Source organism: Eutrigla gurnardus (genome assembly GCF_963514095.1).
Source record: "Eutrigla gurnardus genome assembly, chromosome: 4".
NCBI classification, from domain to species: Eukaryota; Metazoa; Chordata; class Actinopteri; order Perciformes; family Triglidae; genus Eutrigla; species Eutrigla gurnardus.
Genome location: NC_139918.1, coordinates 11,387,103 through 11,405,380, shown reverse-complemented (window position 1 = coordinate 11,405,380; position 18,278 = coordinate 11,387,103). Strand labels below are relative to the sequence as shown.

Sequence of the window (18,278 nt, the reverse complement as noted above, 5' to 3'; positions counted from 1 at the left end):
AAGTCGGCCTCTGGCGTGGATGGAAATGGATCTGCTAAAGTATTTGCTTGATGACAAAAGGCAGGGCACTGCGTGAATTGTCTCATGAAATTGAAGGTCAAGCATTATCTAAAACCCACAGCTCATCGTCTCGGATAAAGTCCCATGTGGTTTTTAAAAGGTCAGAGGTCAGGGTCAAATATGTCAGTGGACATACAGTTCCTGCTTAAACACTTAAACACTCCTAAACTAAAAAAAGGTTCACATTATTTTCATCAATAGATTTTTTTTTTCTTTTGACATGAAAGCAATCAATCCATTCGTTTATTTTCAAGTCTATAAAAGGAACTGAAAAATGCATTCAAGGCTCCAATTACTGAAGGCGATGTCTTGAAAAAGAACCAAAAGAACGGTTCGGTAAGCATTGTTTGCGTGATCAGATCCCACCCAACTAGAGGGAGCTTTGGGCCTTTTTGGATTAAACCAGCTCCCACATCCAGTCACATTAGTGCTGAATTAGGCTGTAGGTGTTAGAGACCTGATGGATCTTTGGAAATATGTTTGGCCGATGAGTTCAGCAGGATTAATGCACGTCTTATCCTGAATTATTAATGAAATAGCAAAAGTGCTGCACAAACTCAGTCACCATAACTTGAAACTGTCCAAGCAACGAGTTACCTGTCAGCATGTATAACAAACTCATCGTTCATTTGTTAGAATTCAGTGTGCCCAAGAACTGGACCAGGTTCCTTGAGTCTCTTGACCAAATCAACTGAACTGTAGGTGTGAATCACGTTCAAAATGCAGAAAAACAGCAACATTCTGAAATTTGAGAAACTGGAATTTGACAATTTTTGGTAATTATAAGCAATTTGTTTTCTATTTACAGAGTAATCAGTTGTTTTACCATTATGTATTTAGAGATGCGTTTATGACAAATAATCTATGAATTGTTGTATTATATACCAGAGCAATAAGAGAAATGCATGACAATTACAACAAATAATCAGTTCTCCAAATATAGTTGCCAGGTCTATTTGCAAACATAGTTATTATTACATAGTACTTGAATTTCCTTCGGGATCAATAAAGTATCTATCTATCTATCTATCTATCTATCTATCTATCTATCTATCTATCTATCTATCTATCTATCTATCTATCTATCTATCTATCTATCTATCTATCTATCTATCTATCTATCTATCTATCTATCTTTGTTAATTAACTAATTATTTCTATATCACTGTGTTCCAAAACTCAGCTGTTAATTCATTTTTACATGGGGGGGGTCACAGTGTCTCCAGGGCCACAGAAAGGCCTGGCCCTACAACCTCTGCAGTGAAGTCAGAATAATGCATGAGTCAACTCTACCAGTAATAAATTGACCCAGCGATGGTGTCCCTCAGGACTCTTTTGATTATCTTTGTTTAAAAAGAATAAGCATGGTGTTCATGCTCTGACCCCCCTCGCACCCCCCCCCCCCCCCCCCCCCCCACCCCCACCTGCAGCCAGGTTGCAAACTTCACAACAAATGACCTCATCAATACTGCACCATATGCATTTACCAGTCTCCTGCTCTCTCATTATAACACGTTCTCTGTCTGATAATAAGGTGCGAGACTTTGCTCAGACCTCATTACATGTGAGATATGATGACCGACGGGCCTTTGCCTTGGGTGACTTATTACAGTCAGCCATGTTGGACTTCTTAACCAGGGAGGGCATTAGTAGAGCAGCCCTGGACTAATGACTCCATCCATCTCGCATTGAGTGCTGATGATTAGGTTTACCTGCCCGTTACAAAGATGAGCATCATCTTAATTAATATCCTGTAAAGGAATTTAGCTCCCGGTTAGTATCAAAGAAAACTTTTACGAAGCTAATACATTTGCATCCATTTTAGGTAAATAATAAATTATTAATAATAATAATAATAATAATAATTTTTATTTGTTGGCACCTTTCAAACACCCAATGTCACCTTACATGATAAATTCAATTCAATTCAATTTTATACCGTCAAACAACAGAAGTCATCTCAGGACACTTAATATTGAGCAGGACTAGAATACGCTCAAAATTTCAAGAGTCAACACAATTTCAAAGTCCCAACAACACCTTCACATTATTCACATGTAAAGGAGTCTATATATTTTGTTTAGGATTTAAATTGACAGTGATGGATGATATGTTTCATATTTATCAACAAATTGTGCATTAAAAGCTGTAAAAAATAATTGCATTACATTCTTAACAAAAGCAGAAATGCAAGGATTTTATTTCAATACAAATTGAAAAGCTACAAATGGACACATTTTCATTAAAATCAGGAACTACCTGATCGAAGGGGAGACATTGTGGTTATATATATGTTTTCTATTTCAGAGATGGAATATTTAATAAAATAGACACTTATAGTCTCTAATGTATTTTTATTTTTGCAAATAAAGCCCAGTCACCAGGAAAAACTGTTCTGCCTCGGATACGTTGAATTCCGTCATTTTTGTATTTGCTCAGAGCAAGGGCCTTGTACCACAAGCAGAGCAAGTCACCAAAACCAATCCCTCATAATGTTAACCACATGGCATGTGGTTGTACATCTGCATGTGTGATACAAGGCTGACATGAAACATATTTTTCATTCAAGAACAACATATCCCTTTTTTTCTAGCGAAGGGTTTTTACTGTTGAAACTAGTGCTGTGCGATATGGACAAAATGTTATATCCCGATATAGCTAATTTTATATCCCGATAATGATATATATCCCGATATAGTATTTTTTCTTAGAATTATATATATATATATATATATATATATATATAAATAAATCAATCACATCTCAGCACTATTTTTGATAACCATGTGAATGAAAGGCAAATGAATGGCACTTTCTTCTTTCCTTTTATTCGTGACTTTTTGCAACGAAAACTATTACAAGCTTTTATGTAAATATAAAAAAATAAATATCTTGTTCAGGTTAGGACAGCCAGTAGGCCTCGCAGCTGGACCTATAAAAACAAATATCAAGTGGACAAATACCAAGTGTTTTATTTTGAAAAGTTTTATTGTTGAGTATGTACCGAACTTCCTGTTTCGCTATATTTGCCCTGTGCTGAATTGCTGCACCGTGGTCCGGCATCCGCCAGAAATAGAGAAATAGAAGTCCGTATTTGTTGCGGAGAGCTGCGGACTGCCGGAGCTGAGACGCAGCGGACACGCAGCGCAGGGGACCTGGTGGGGATTGACCCATAGACTAAAGTGAAACGTATCTGCTCCGCTGGCGTGGCGGAGACGCAACGCAGCGGAGACGCATGCAGTGGAAATGCGTGTAGCAACAGTGCTAAACAAGTAGCCTACACGTTAAAATTACGATATAAACGACAGAGGGTTATATCCTACGGTAGACATTTTTATATCGTTCTACGATATATATCGTAATATCGCACAGCTCTAGTTGAAACAAATAACCACAGGTCCTATTAATGTTGACTTTTTGAAAGAGGAGAAAAGCAGCAAACACAGTATCTTTTAGTTTTATGTAATGCTGTTGAGGCTAACACCTGCTTGTATCTTCAACCTCATTCTTTGGGAACTACCCAAACCTAATGACCATGCCTGCCTCACTGTTATTGCCGCACCAAACTACCTGTCCATCTCACAATCCATTTTTGCTTCACTCGTGAACAAGATCCCGAGATACTTGAACCCCCCTGCTCCCCAACACCTGTTTCCCGCAGAGCACCATCGCCTGAGACTTGAGTGTACTGACCTTCATCCCAACTGCTTTACACTTGGCTGATAGCCGCCCCAGTACGTGCTGCAGGTCACGTTCTGAAGGAGTCGATGGAACCACATCATCTGCAAAAAGGAATGGACTGACCGAGCTTCTTCCGCTCAGCCTTAGAGATAGGGTCAGGAGCTCAGACATCCGGAGGGAGATCTATGTAGAGCTGCTGCTCCTTGGCATTGAAAGGAGCAAGTTGACGTGGTTCAGGCATCTCATCAGGATGCCTCCTGGAAGCCTCCTGTTAGAGGTGTTCAAGGCATGTCCAATTGGAAAGCTGCCCAAGGGTAGACCCAGAAAACGCTGGAGGTATTATATAGCCCATCGAGCCTGGGAACACCTCAGGTTCCCGCAAAAGGAACTGAAAAGTGTTTCTAGGGAGAGTCTACTGCCCCCAAGACCTGGCCCCGAAATAAGTGGAGGACAATGGATGGATGATGATGAATTTGCTGATTTTCTTAGTTTTATTTATATTGTAAAATTACCATTCAACATACAATTAAAATTGTTTTGAAAGCCTCAATGTGACATTAATACTCATAGACCTCACAGTAATGGACAATAAATGCTAAACAGTATCACATCTCTCCACCAGGCCATGCAGAACATGAGACGTCTGAGACCATGTGACTTGTTTAGTCTGCTTCTTATCTAAAGGTGAATCACATCCAAACCTAATCCTGTGTGGATCGGTGGCTACGGACACTAAACAGAACCAGCTGATGATGTTACTGCAGTAGATTACAACTCAATTACTGTTGGAGCCCTCCACTGAACTGAGAATGATAACCTTACAGAAGCTTATAGTGGTGATAAAAGCTTAGTCATTCATGAGACCTACTCTGACATTAGTAAGTAGCCCTTTATTTTAACTGGGAATATGGGGGTTTCAGGGTTTCAAAACAAGAAGTCGTTACGGTTGTTGCGTAAGGTTACGTTACCTTGCTTGTTACATTGTTGCCATTGTTACATAACTTTACGTTGTTACGTTTTGTTACTTTTTGTTTGTTACATTATATTGTCCTGTTAACATTTATAGTTAGTTTCATACTAATCATGACAATTTCATGCAAACGTCTACAGGATGTGATGACTGGACAGACAGTCACGTAAACTGCAATATGACTAGTTGGCGGAGGCATAAAACCACAAGGAGGTAATTCTAGTTTTAGGGAAATTCCAGTATTCAAAATGGAACCACCTTGAGGTCTTAACTCACAAGATAAATGATTCAGAATGTTACTAAATAGAGTGGTAATTATTTAATGTATGGGTCTGTAATGATTTAAAGCAACACTTAAGAAGTTTTCCTCTTCGGTCCCCCTACAGGTCGGAAGGGAATTGTCCTTTACTGCCGTCGTAAATAATTTAGCCTACCGCAGCCTACCGTCGCACGCACGTTATTTGTTTGTATGCAGAACCAGCTCTGGAAACGATGAAGGAGTTGAACGATGTCCAGTGACAAGGTAGAGTAGTTAACGCCTTAGCTAAGATTAGCTAACATGAGCCATAGCGATAGTTACATATATATATTAGCACAATAGCTAACGCCTTAGCTAACATGAGCCAATAATATAATCAACAATGTACTGTACACAGAACCGGTATTATTTACAAGTCCAGCAGCAACAAAGCCAAGTCACCATCCGTCTTGCATTTTGTAGCCTCCTTCAGCTCTCGCCAACGAGTGTGAGCCGGTCCGATATTCACTCTCGTTCGAGCTCTTTCTTTGTCATGCTGCCGTTTTCTTTCCTTTACCTCATCGGACATTATACTCCTCCTTTTCTTTGCAGGCTCTGCCATGACGGCAATTTAAAAACTACCTAGCTGCAAGGTATCTTCCACGCACCTGCCGGGTGTTCTCCCACTGATCTCCATGCAGAGCCTCCACCTACCGGCTTTTGTAACGCTTGCTGTAAAGCAGGTCAAATTCGTAGTCTCATTAGAACTACAAAACCGCTACCCGACGAGGTAGGAAGTTACATAGTGCGGTTACAGCCAATAGAGGGCTGCAGAGCGAATGCTGAAGTGCCGTTCACCCGGTTTTGAGGTGATGAACCACTGAAACTATTTTGGAAACATTATTTTAAGGCACTAAATACTCTTTAGTGTTGCTTTAATCAGAATAAGAGTTAGTTGAATTTAAAATAAAAAAATAATTCCAGTACAGCTGAAATGATTTGTCAATGCAATGCATCAATTTTTAATATTTTTTAAAGTAAAATATCATCCTCTAATCTTCTCTCCATCCTTTCTTGAATATCTTTGGGTTTTGAGGTGTTCAGACAAAATTAGACAGTGGGCTCTGGGTAGACGTTGTCTTTTTACTATTAACAGATGTTTTATAGATCAAATGATGGTTGATCATACATTTCATGAAAGCTTTCTTTTTGTATTTGGTTGGGGTTTTTTTTTCGTGAAAACTTGAGCTCAGGACTATGTTTCTAAAGGGGAAATTTCACTTTCCAATTCTGTTTGTCTTGTCCGAGCTGCAGCAGTTAAAATTCTGTCTGGACATCATGTCTGTTGTACTAAACATATCTAAAAATAGACACTTGCTTCCTCCTCGATCAGCAGGAAAATTACTTTCCCATTTTCTCCCGTTGAGCTTGTCATTTTCCTGCTGCAGAGTGAATGACGCCAGGACTGAAAGTAGCAGTGTGCTAACGGTACAGTATATGTCCTTTGGCAGCTTTATTCCCCTCTCAATAATCAAGTGTCAGAAAGCACAGAGTAATGACGTGGCCCCGCCTCCTGTGCCCTCCTGCTGTTTGTCAGCTGCTCTGCAGGAGATTAAATGATAATTATAACACACTTCCTGGAAAATCCGCAAGATTTCATTATTATTGTCTTTGCCTTTGGAGATGAATAACTAAAGCATATGGCTGACGACTGACAAACTAGCTTCTGTTAAAGCCTTTTCAGGTTTCACACAGTGAAACATTACCTTTCTATCCAAAAACACGGATAAATATCTATGATGGAGGTGTCAGTTTCAAGTTGTTGCTACAGTGTAGTGATTGTCCTATCATATAATATTAGATAGTGAGGTACTCAGGAGAGTCAAGTAGATAAACATGGAATAACATCAACATATTACTTTAATTAAACCCATTTCACCAGCAAATAGCTTCGAGCTTCAGCTGCAGCCTTGTGCCGCTGCTTCATGCTCTGTAATTACTCTGGTTTGCTTTCGTTCTTTAATTAGAGCTCAGTTTAAACTGTAAGGACTCTTGGAGAAAACTTGTCTCCTTTTTTCACACATTCTTCATCATGTCTCTTCTCATAAATTCACTTTGCCTTATCTCATTCAAATGAATGGTGGTAGGAACATAATTTGGCTATTAGTGCATTTTACAACTTTTAGGACAGAGAGATTTAAATATGGGGTTCGTATTGGGAAGTAGATTAACGTGAAACATTTCAGATTGGTTCTTTTGTTTTGAAAGAGTTACTTGATTACTCCAGGGTGCTGGTTCAATTCCAACCATAGACTGTTTATACGAAATGGACGTAGTCATTGGGACGTCACCCATTGGTTTGCGACTACGGTTTTGAAGCCTCGAGTTTGGCAAGTTGGCCATCACCATCTTGGATTTTTTTCCCACCATCTGGTGTGAAGCCGTTAACAAAGTTAGCTCATAATTTAAGATAAACTTAGTGTTAAAGTAATCTTAGTACTGCATTGGTAGCAGCTGTAGCAAAGACTTATTAGCCCTGCCCTAAAACCTCCCCTTCTTTCTGGTCTATTTGACTCTAAATGGACCATCATTTACTAAATGAACATCATGCTGGATTGAAGAAGACTTGAAACTAGAGATTAAGACCATAAACTCATGTTTACAATGTTTACTGAGGAAAAACATCAAGTGAGAAGTAGGGTAATTTCCTCAGACTTCCATACAATCAGACTTCTTTTTGCAACCAGAGCAGTCGCCCCCTGATGGCCAGCAGAGAGAATGCAAGTTTAAGGCACTTGAGATTGTTTCACTTTTCAGAACCGGGCAGACTGGTTCCAACTGGGACCTTTGTTGTATGACACACCCCTCTCTCCTGTCTGTGTCTTAACTGATGGAAATGATCTCAGCCTACACAAACGCACACAAACAGACAGACGTTCACAATCCCCAGAAAGGATTTTAATATCATTCACCACTCACAGCTCATCTGGCTGTGTGGCCTGTGGTTTATACATTATACATTGATGAATTGATAAATGGAAAGACTTCATCGTTTTGGGATGGAAGCAGTGAGCTCAGAGGAGGAGTGGTAACCCATTGGTTTCATGGTAACAGATTGCGGTTGTGGCAAGGACCCCCCTGGAGATGACTTCATGGATGCTTTTTTTTTACACAGTAGCACGTGACACTGAATTGATCAATTAATCTCAGCTGACATATTATTAAAGGAAGTGACTTTTCCAAATGAGATGAGATCTTTTCACTTTCACTTTTGGATGAAGATGTTGAATGTCAAAACAAAAGCAGCTGTAAGACATTTGTCTTTCTTGTGCTTTCATCAGATATTCACAACAAGCAAATGTCTTCTCACAGGACCCCAAAAGAGAGTGCACATCCCTCTTAGATATTAAACATACTGGATATGACATCTGGTAATTTATTTCACAGCTCTACAAGGGCCTGATATATCTACTTTATGTATGAGGCTCTATATATGACACCTAAACTACAATGCATATATGAACAGTAATATTTACTGCTGCATGTCCTGCACTGTTATACCATACATCACTTCTACATCAGGTCCCCTATTGAACTCAACAGTCCCATTAAGTCTTAAAACGTTGGCGTCTCCTGGCATTACCAGAACAAACTACAAGTGGTTTAATGTACAAGGTAACTATTAACAAATGTAATAATCTTGTGGGAAATTAAATTGGTTCATGCAGGCTCTGGCTTATGTTCAAATGTGATGTGTATTTGTGGTCACTGAAACTACATTTTTGTGATTGGCTGGTGGGCACATGTGGATATATAGCAGTCAAACATTTAATCTCTGCTCTAAGTCAGAACTCTGGTTCTGACTAGTGAAAAGTAACATTAGCAGCATCACAGTGTAGAAATACTCTGTCACAAAGAAAGTTCTGCATTAACAGAAAATACAAAAACAACTCAGCAGTTTAACAATTTGAGATGAATGCAGGCAATAAAGACAGTAAAATGAAAAAATGTAATGAAATAGAATTTAGAACAGCAGCCAAAGTAAATCAGTCTGACAAAATCTAGATGAATGAAATAATAAATACAAAAGTAGTAAAGTGGTGTGAAATAAAAACTAGATGACTAAAATAATAATAAAATACAAAAGTAGTAAAGTGTGAAATAAAGTTGATTAATAAAATCATAAAATACAACTTAAAATAAAATAAAAAAAATCCCATCTTGTTGTTTTATGAAGTACATTTACAGCTTAAATACAATAAAATAAGTGATGAACAAAAATATTGATCAAATAGAATACAATTGACTGACTGACTGAAAGAAGGAGCAGATGCTGTTGTTGTGACTGATTCCATTCTCTGTTGTTTGATCAGAAGCAGCCATGTTCCTGAGAGGCTGGAAGTCGACCCCAGCAAGCACACGACCGTCGACCTCGCCAACATCGTACGGCGCCAGAACAATGACGCAGGTCCGCTGGAAATGTCCAGGTTGGCTCCGCCTTCCACCACAAGTCACAGTGGCTTCTCGGACGGGTTTGTGGACGACCCCGATGTCCCCCCACTGGTATAAGACTAAAGAAATAACACTGACTACCAAGGATGGACACAACTGTTCTCTAAGCCTCCTTTCTGAGGTCTTCCATCCTGTCAAGGGGCTGTGTTTGTGGACTTTAGAAAAGTAAAAATAGATAATATCAGCTTCTCTCTTTGTGTTACAAACCAGGCTTTTAAGAGTTTATTGAACCTTTAGATAACTTTCCTACTTGTGAGCTGTGAGCACTACTGCTGCAGAAAACAAAACGCACGTTGCTCATATTGAACTGGAAGGTTCCACTGTTTTCTTTTGCCAAGACTAAATAAAATCTTCAGGGAGAAAATAAAAGTGAATTTCCTTTTGTTACTTTTTGCAGATGTTTGGTTTTTGCCATATAAACTGCAGCTGGAGGTGCAATACTGCAGAGAGCTGGAAAATCAATCAGCCTGCTTTGGCCCTCTCTGCCTGGTTCATTTGTGTGTTTTGGAAGCCGTTATGGTTCAGCCTGTTTTCTTGCGGCGCTCCTCTCGAGCGTCTTCCTCCAAGCTCAGAAATCGATATTCTGACAGACTTTGATCTGAGGCCCAGAGGACACCGGTCCAAACATATTCTGATGCTTGCTCATCTCTCCTTGAAACTCCACTCAAGTCTCCTTGCTCTTTACTTCCTTTCTGAGCTGTCACCCAAAAAGCTTGGAGGTCACGGCTCCGTCCTCTCCTCCTCCTCCCCGAGCAACTCTGAGTGCCGTTGCAGCCGCAGTGCCTTGAGAGATCATTTTGGCTTTGGACCATTTTTCCTCCTGACAGCTACACTCTTCTTTTATCATCCCAGCGTTCTATATTTGGACTACTTGGCTCGAATCCTCCAGGAGATTTTGATGCCTGTGCCTAATACTTTATGTAATCTCATCTTTGTAAGCAGATCCAATTTGAGTATTGTTATTCTAAAATTATATATATTTTATAGTTATTTTCCAAAATATATATTTGAAGTATTGGATGTAATGTAGTTCATGTGCAGTATTGTACTTTGGTTCTACATTGGGTCACTGAGTAGATGTGGATCTGTTGAGACCAGTACATTACCAGCACACCAGGACTTACAGAATTACATTCCCATTCAATTAAATTGAACTCTCCCTTGTGTTTCCAGGGAAACTTATTTTTTTGAAACTGGACTTAACTAGAGATTGAGAACATGAATGTATGTTTAGAATTAGTAGGATAGTTTTCTCATTGACTTCTATACAATCAGACTTCTTTTTGCAACCGGGGAGTCGCCCCCTGATGGCCAGTGGAAAGTTTAAGGCACTTCAGCTTTGACCGCGGTTTAATAGATATCTGCACATGGCAACTATCATATGTATAAACGTTGACTTATTTAAACTAATCAACTTAATTTATGTGACAAACATGCTTATTTGAACCAAAACCACAACGTTTTTCTTGCCCCAACCAAGTAGATTAATTTAAATTCACAATGTTAACCACAGGTTTTAAACCTTGTGTTGGTGGGCTTTTCAATGTGCAACCAGTTGAATTTGATCTGCCAGTGAGCCATGATAGAGCAGGCTGCCGATCTTCTTCTCTGGAGGAGGATAACTCCCACTGAAGTACAGAATTTAGAAACGATGCCACACGTATGTCTCAAGCTTTTATTGTGTAAGGTTAGAATGAAAGAATCGGAACATGCGTGGTCCGTGTCAATAAGCACATTTTCCCAAATGAATACATAAATTCAAAGTACTTTGTGACTGTCCGTGTCGTGATGCCTTAATCACATTAAATATATTATTTTCATGGATTTTAAATTGCACAGCTCTCTACTTTTTGTGTCATTTTTTTTCCTTCAGCACAATGAATGATGGTATATAATGCTCAGTAAGTGACCATTGGTTGGACACTACTATTCAAGATGCAATACTTTGAGTCCACATATATGTTATAATAATCCTCACTATACTGAAGCACTACAACATGGCAAACTCACTATATAGTCCACTAGTGCATATTCCTGAACCACATGATCACTCATTTGTCAAACTGCTATTTCCAAGGTCCGGAATGAAAGGTTACACTTTATCATATTTTAGCAACAATAAAATATACATATGCTTGAAATAGAAACGGGGGAAATTAGAACAATTAGCTTGTCATAGCATTGGCCACTATTTGACAGTATATGCTATGTTTTTTTTATAAAAAAATGTGCTAAACCCTGCAAAAATTATCCATATATCTGTAATAGCAAGAATCTTCAAGTTTAAAATATTTTGGGGCGGTTTTCTGTCAGTCGGGAAGACATTACGCAACAGCGAAAATTAGGTGTAGGCAAAACAAAATGTGTTAGTTTTAGGAAAAACATGTTTTGGCTTAGGTTAACTACATACAGCTAGGTTAGCAACAAAACCAACATTAGGTTTGGCGACAAAACCACTTACCGAGTTACGAGGTTTAGGAAAACCATCACAAACCCGTAGCTTTACAACACACACGCAGTGTTGAAAACCAGTGGTTGAAGTCCTGTAGCTGTCTTACTAGTTCTTTCTCCGTTGTGGTCACATGATCCGTAGTAGATGATGCAAACTTTAACTTTTGGCTGAAAGTGAAAACATGAATATTGTAAAGTTATGCAAAATTTTTACAATTTTCCAGCGAGAAGCAACAGTTATCTTCACATATTCCAGATCTAAGCTCAGTAGGTTGGCAGTAGAAGCAGATCAGTAGTCTGTTGGCAGCACAGACGTCTGCTCCGTCTCATTAATTATTGATGACTAATCTTGCCGCTCTGTCATGTGGCGGTGCAGATAACACATGTCCTGCGTTAAACTGATGTCTTTCTCTGTCTAATGAGACAGACCAAACATCAGCGCTGAAATCTGCAGATGATGCTTGACTTGTTACCAGCGGGAAACGCTTCATTAGCAGTAGTAAACAATTAATTTAGCTCTTATTTATTATCACTCCGGGACCATTGTGTCAGAGTGGTTTGATGGTTCAGTGGTTTCCCAGCATCACATGTCGAGCCTGTCACTCCTGCTTCTGGTTGGTTGTAACCTTGTTTGTTGTTACAGCGGGACAGCTGGACGTTTATCTGAGTAGTGGTGGAAGTATGCAGATGCTTTACTTTTAAGTAAAAATGAGTGTTACCACACTAGTGTGTGTCGACCGGATCTAGCTGTCCACTAGATCCAGTGTCCCTACGTTACATGTCCACTAGATCCAGTGTCCCTACTAACATGTGAGAGTTACCGGCTAAATACCATAAACCTCCTCAATGCCAAGGAGGAATTGTCATGAACTGGCACCTCATGTCTCATATTCATGGATACACTTTAAGAAGAAAGGAAGGGACTCATGGGCTAAATGCATTATAATGGAACAAAGGTAGAATATCCTGTAAACAATTTGATTCGGCAAAATATTTACTCATATGTACTTTTGTAACAGCTCTTTCTAAAGCATTTCAAAACCAATTTGAATTACAAAATTACAAATTTCAGAGGTACACGTAGATTCAGACCCAGGCTTAATCTGAGATGCTGAGGTTCCAGCTTGGTTTAAGGACGAGCATTTGACTGGTAATAAATTCCTTCATTATCTTCACAAACACAATTCAGACTTAGTTACGATGTCTTTTTGGAGTAGCTCTCATTGTTAGTATGAGACTGGAAAACTTTCATTATCTGACCTTTTGCTGTTGTCATCAACTTCTATCTCTGTAAATCTCTCTAGACGAGAAAAGAACCTCCTTCCTGTTTAATCAGACTGAGTCACATTTTTCTTTCCTGTGTGATTAAATCCAGAGACACAAAAAAAACCTGAACCGCCTCACCGCCCAGTTATCTGGTTCCTATCTACCCATTGATTTTTTTTGTCTGTTGCCATGACGGGGATGTTCCCACTAGTTTTGAATATGCAACGCCGACTGAGGGTGTCGTCCTGGGTCAGACAGGTCTGACTTGTAACTTTTGTGTTCTTCTTTGAGTCCCCCTGTTGGTCTCAGACCAGCCTCACAATGTTGATGGAGTCCTTTTATTTTCCTGCAGCTTAACATGTTTCAGAAGCAGATAGATACCTTAATTCTCTGCACACACACTATGAGTGACAAAGGATTGTAATATCTTGCAGGCAAATTGCTCAGAAAAGCACGGATGTACTCTTGCATCCATGACTGCCTTTTAGGGCTATCGGTTACAATATTGTCCATCCTACTTGCAGCCTTTTATCAATCCAAATAGTTTTGGTGTGAGTTGCCTACGGTCGGTGGCTGTAGTTGGGTAGAAAGAAAGTAGTTCCTACATGAAACTGTTCACAGCAACACCCGTGGATTATCTGAGTAACTGGGTCATGATTTCTGGAAGGAGACACGGCTGTTGGTTTTTTTCCAATGTATTTTTTTAGCACCAAATGCAGAGTACCACGCACTGCCATTATGTGGAGAGAATGCAGACATCTCAAACACTAACAACCCGGTCTGATAAACAGCGCTACAGGGGAGAGGTAAAAGATCTAGTCTTGATTTTCGGGGTGAGCCGTCCCTTTAAATACATAAACTATTTGATGGCTCTTGAGGAAATCAAGTGATTCGAGTTCCCCCCAGGATGAATTGTAATAACTTTGTTGATCCCTTAACCTTAAGCGTCACCATGAAGTCAATATTTCAACGTGTCCAATACTTTTATGACCAAATACCTGCAGAACCCCCATCAGCCTCAGCTGTGTTCAGTGCCAATTAGCAAATATTAGCTTCTTGCTAACTAAGCGCATGAACATTATACCCGCTTGGCATCAATGTACTGGTATTATCATTGTGAGCATGTTAGCTTGCTGATGTTAGCCCCACAGAGCAGCTTGAAGTTATTTTAGCAGAATTGCCTGTTTAGAAACCACCAGCTGAATGTTAAACTCATTTATCTTTCCCACGATGTTCTGAAATGGTTCTAAATGTGATAGAAAAACTGTTTCAGTTTGTTTGACAAAACAAAACAGCAAATATCTCTCTATTCTGACTTAATGATAAAAGACACGCTGATTTAAGTTTTGAGACATTGCTGTTTAACCATTTCACTGCATAAATCTCGAGGATTTTCTTTTGCCTCAATTATATAGGATTCGTTCATGACTTGTTTATGTGACCTCTGACCTTTTGAATTGCAGCTTCCTGAGTGGCATTAGCAGAACTGTCTGTGTGATGAATAGTATGGCTGCTCTGTGATTCCTGCTCCACCCCGGGGGCTGATGGGAAGTTTTGGAGCCGCCTATCGATGTCAGCATGTGTTGTGCTGTCCAGGCAAATGACCAGCAGCTAAACCTGCGTGTCCCGCCGGCTTTAATGCGCGGTCGCTGCAGCTGGCTTAATTAACACCGCGCCGACACTCTGCAGGGTTACATCCTCGGTGGACGCCAATGTGGCTGCATGCTGAGCCCAGAAGTTACGTTCAGAAGACTGGAAAGCTGCTGGGGATGGAAATTCCACTTGAGTGTTTGATACTCGCAAACAGAATCAAAGGGGCACTTTGAGGATTCACTGGAAGGAAATCCAAAGACGTTTTGTTTCCTGAGTGGTTTTCCTTATTCCTCTGGACCCTCCATCTTCCCTCTCTCCCTCCTCTCCTCTCTGAGATGAATTATTTAGCGGTTCTCTTCAGTAACACCCCCCTCGCTCTCCATCTATCTCTGTGGATCTCTGCTGGGCCAGGCATCCTGTGCTGCAGCCAAGGACAGATGCAGAGCTGGGATGGGCGTTCGCTCTGCAGTACCATGAGAAGAAAGAGGAAATAAGAACCGCTTTTATCTCTAGGAACACCAATGTTGACAAGAAGCCTCCATTTGTGTCTTCAGGGAGGAAAAAAAATGTAATCAAAGTGATCAGTTTGATTTCCACTTTTATTCGCCAGTGGCCATGTTTCCAAAAAACACTCAAATGAGTCAACTAACGCAGGTCGGTCAGCAGGTCCAAAGCTTCACACCATGACTATCAGTCAGCATGTTAATAGATGCTTGTTACATTAACAGTGTCTTTTCAAAATAAAGGGGCATGTTGATGGTATCTTGCTGAAAAACCACTTGTGTCACTATCGACACTAACAATTTGAATTACTAACAACTGACATGCTCAATTCCAGTTTTGCATGGGACACGAACAGCAGTCTCCCCTCCCCGTGGTGACGATCTCTCTGTTGATATTACGTGTGTGCATTATGGGCTGTGTTCTGCCCATAATGCAGCCGGTAATTGCGTCACACACAACCACTCACAGGCTAATGAGGGTCTGTGTCAGACGCACTGATCAGGCTGCATTATTTAACGCCTTGACTGTGAGAACGGGGTGCTCCAAACGCACACCGTTGTCCTTTTAACTAAACATGCAGATGCATTTTATTTCTGTGTGGGTTTGACTGGGAACCTATCACCAGTGTGACCCATCTGACGGTGGGCGTCTCCCCCTGGTTTAGTATCTGTATAGCTTAAACCTGGTCGTGAATAAGCTTAGTAGAACATGCTAAGTAAAAAGGGTCGATACTGCGCCTCCACGCTCTGCTGGCACTTACACCTAACTTCATAAAGGAAAACAAACCTCAAGCACTGCAGGTCATGTGACATTTGATCCCAAAGTGCAGCTGTGCTACACAGCCTCCAGTCACAAATGTGCTTTCTAAATCTGAACAATCAGTGTCTTCATATACCATATCATATGATATAGAAGCTGCTGGCTGAGCGACCTTTTCACCTCACAACTGAGTCCTCCACACCTCTACGTCTGTGTGAGAGAGCGACTAAAGCAGTTCAGAAAATCAATAATCAATGCTGCAGCAACATCACTAGGAAGGTAAAAATGAATTGCAGCATTCTGATTTACCCCCGAAAAGAGAAGCAGGCAGGGGCAGCTACACCTTGACTGTCATGAGGGTGCTGTATATGTGCTGGTTTCATCACTGGCAGGCCCCTGTGGGGTGAAAGACCGCCTCCACGCAGAGAGGTCGCTTGGTGATTTACGCCGACCGGTGAGATTGATATGTTTATTTTAGCTTTTATGCTGAATCATTGTATCTGGTGAACTGTGGGTGTCAGTTCAGCAGCAGCTCGATCCTCCGGGAGCCGACAGCTGGAGTCATTTTTCATGCAGCTGGAGATGCGAGCAGCTTGATTCATGGCGGCTTTAAGTTGGCGAGCATCTCCAGAGGCCGGACCGCAGAATGGCCTCACGTGTTCATCTCATGAAGGTTAACACACATGATGATACCTTTTTTATTCCAACCACACACTCACACACACACTGAGATTCTCCAGGCAGTTTCATGGTTTTTATATAGTTCTGTAGCTTCCCACAATGTTCCTCATGAATTTGAATTTGGAGATTCAAATTGTCTTTGAGAGTACGTATGTTTTCAGGAAAAAATACTACGTTTGGAGAAGCAGACAGGCTGGCACACGGCTGGTTGGACGCCTTGTTAGTTTAGATCCCAAACACACAATAACATAAACAAACAAACCGACCAGGCAGCTCCCGTGTTCTGTGAGGTAAAATGACTGTTTTTGTGAATGGACCCTGTAGTCAGGTTTAATTTTGTGGGATTTTTGTTGGGGGATTTGCAAAACTATACATTTTTTAAAAGGGTATTGTAAGAAGAATCAGATAATCAACATTGGCAATTGCCCAGATGGCTATGTGGCGGCCATCTTGAAATGGTTGCCGTAAAAACCTACGTTTTGTTATATCTCGGCTCCTAAATAACCTGCAATATTGATTTCCTAACTTAAACTTCCTAACCTAATTTGAACTCCTAACTCTATTTTATGGGTCAAGGAATCCAGTGTTAGTTACAAATCAACAGCGTTTTACAACATTAACCCTTTAATGCATGAGTGGGTCCACAACCCGACATGAGTCTCGTATTCTTTTAATGAGGAGTTAACAGATCATTTGTCTTTTAGGAGACATTTAGCAAGTATGAACCTGGATATTTCTGTAACCGTTTTAAGCTTCATGACATGCATGTTCATACCACAGTATGTTTTTCATTAAACAGTCTCTATACAGCATCATCATCATCATGTCACGTCACTCAGATCTGGTTGGGTAGCACATTCAGCTTGTGGTGGCTGATGGTCTTCATGAGGCATCTCTTCACTTGCCAGCTTCTCAATGAGATGGATTAACTTGGACTTGTCATGGCATGGCAGGATTGTTCCACCAGGAGAGGACAGTGCCCTTGGTGTCAGAGTGAATTCAAAGTTTTCTACAGCTTCATTCAGGTTGATGCCTGGGTTTGACCTGGCTAGTACCACCAGCCTCACAAACAGATCCATGGTCTCCTTCAGATTCACAGCATTGTCGCTTAGTTTCACTGTTATCTTCTGGTTCCCTGACAGGAACATCTTGTTGTCCCCTTTCTTCACAGGGGCCCAGAGGCTGACATCTCCATTGATCCGCTCTGACCAAGGTCTTCATACAAAGACCTTGGTCAGAGCAAATCTGCAATCAGATGTGCGCGCATGTGTTTGTTGCCCCAACAGACACAAAGGGAAAGACACTTTCCAGGACTGATATATTGCCTGCTTGTAGGCCTCAAGTTTGGTCATGCATGTCTGCCATGTATCTTGGCCAGAGTTGCTTGTACTTGATCCAGTCCATGGCAAAGAATCATGGCCTTGAACATCACATTCCGGGTTTTCTGTTCCTCCCATTCTCGGAATGTTTGATGTTTGAATTGTTTCAATGATTCAGTCTTCATGTCTTTCCACTCAGATTAGGCAGCTTCTACTCCCTCTGTTGCATTCATGCACACATCTT

The 18,278-nt window shown here is 40.6% G+C and overlaps 1 protein-coding gene across 1 annotated transcript in view; it reads left to right on the top strand.

The window, feature by feature from the left end:
• The window catches only part of dnaaf11 (dynein axonemal assembly factor 11), a 38,717-nt gene extending 28,904 nt beyond the window's left edge, over positions 1 to 9,813 (top strand). The window contains exon 12 of the mRNA XM_084007442.1: positions 9,323 to 9,813. Within this exon, the coding sequence (XP_083863568.1) occupies positions 9,323 to 9,518 (196 nt within the window). The 3' untranslated portion in view covers positions 9,519 to 9,813. The remainder of the gene's footprint in view (positions 1 to 9,322) is intronic.
• The last annotated feature ends 8,465 nt before the right edge of the window (positions 9,814 to 18,278 follow it).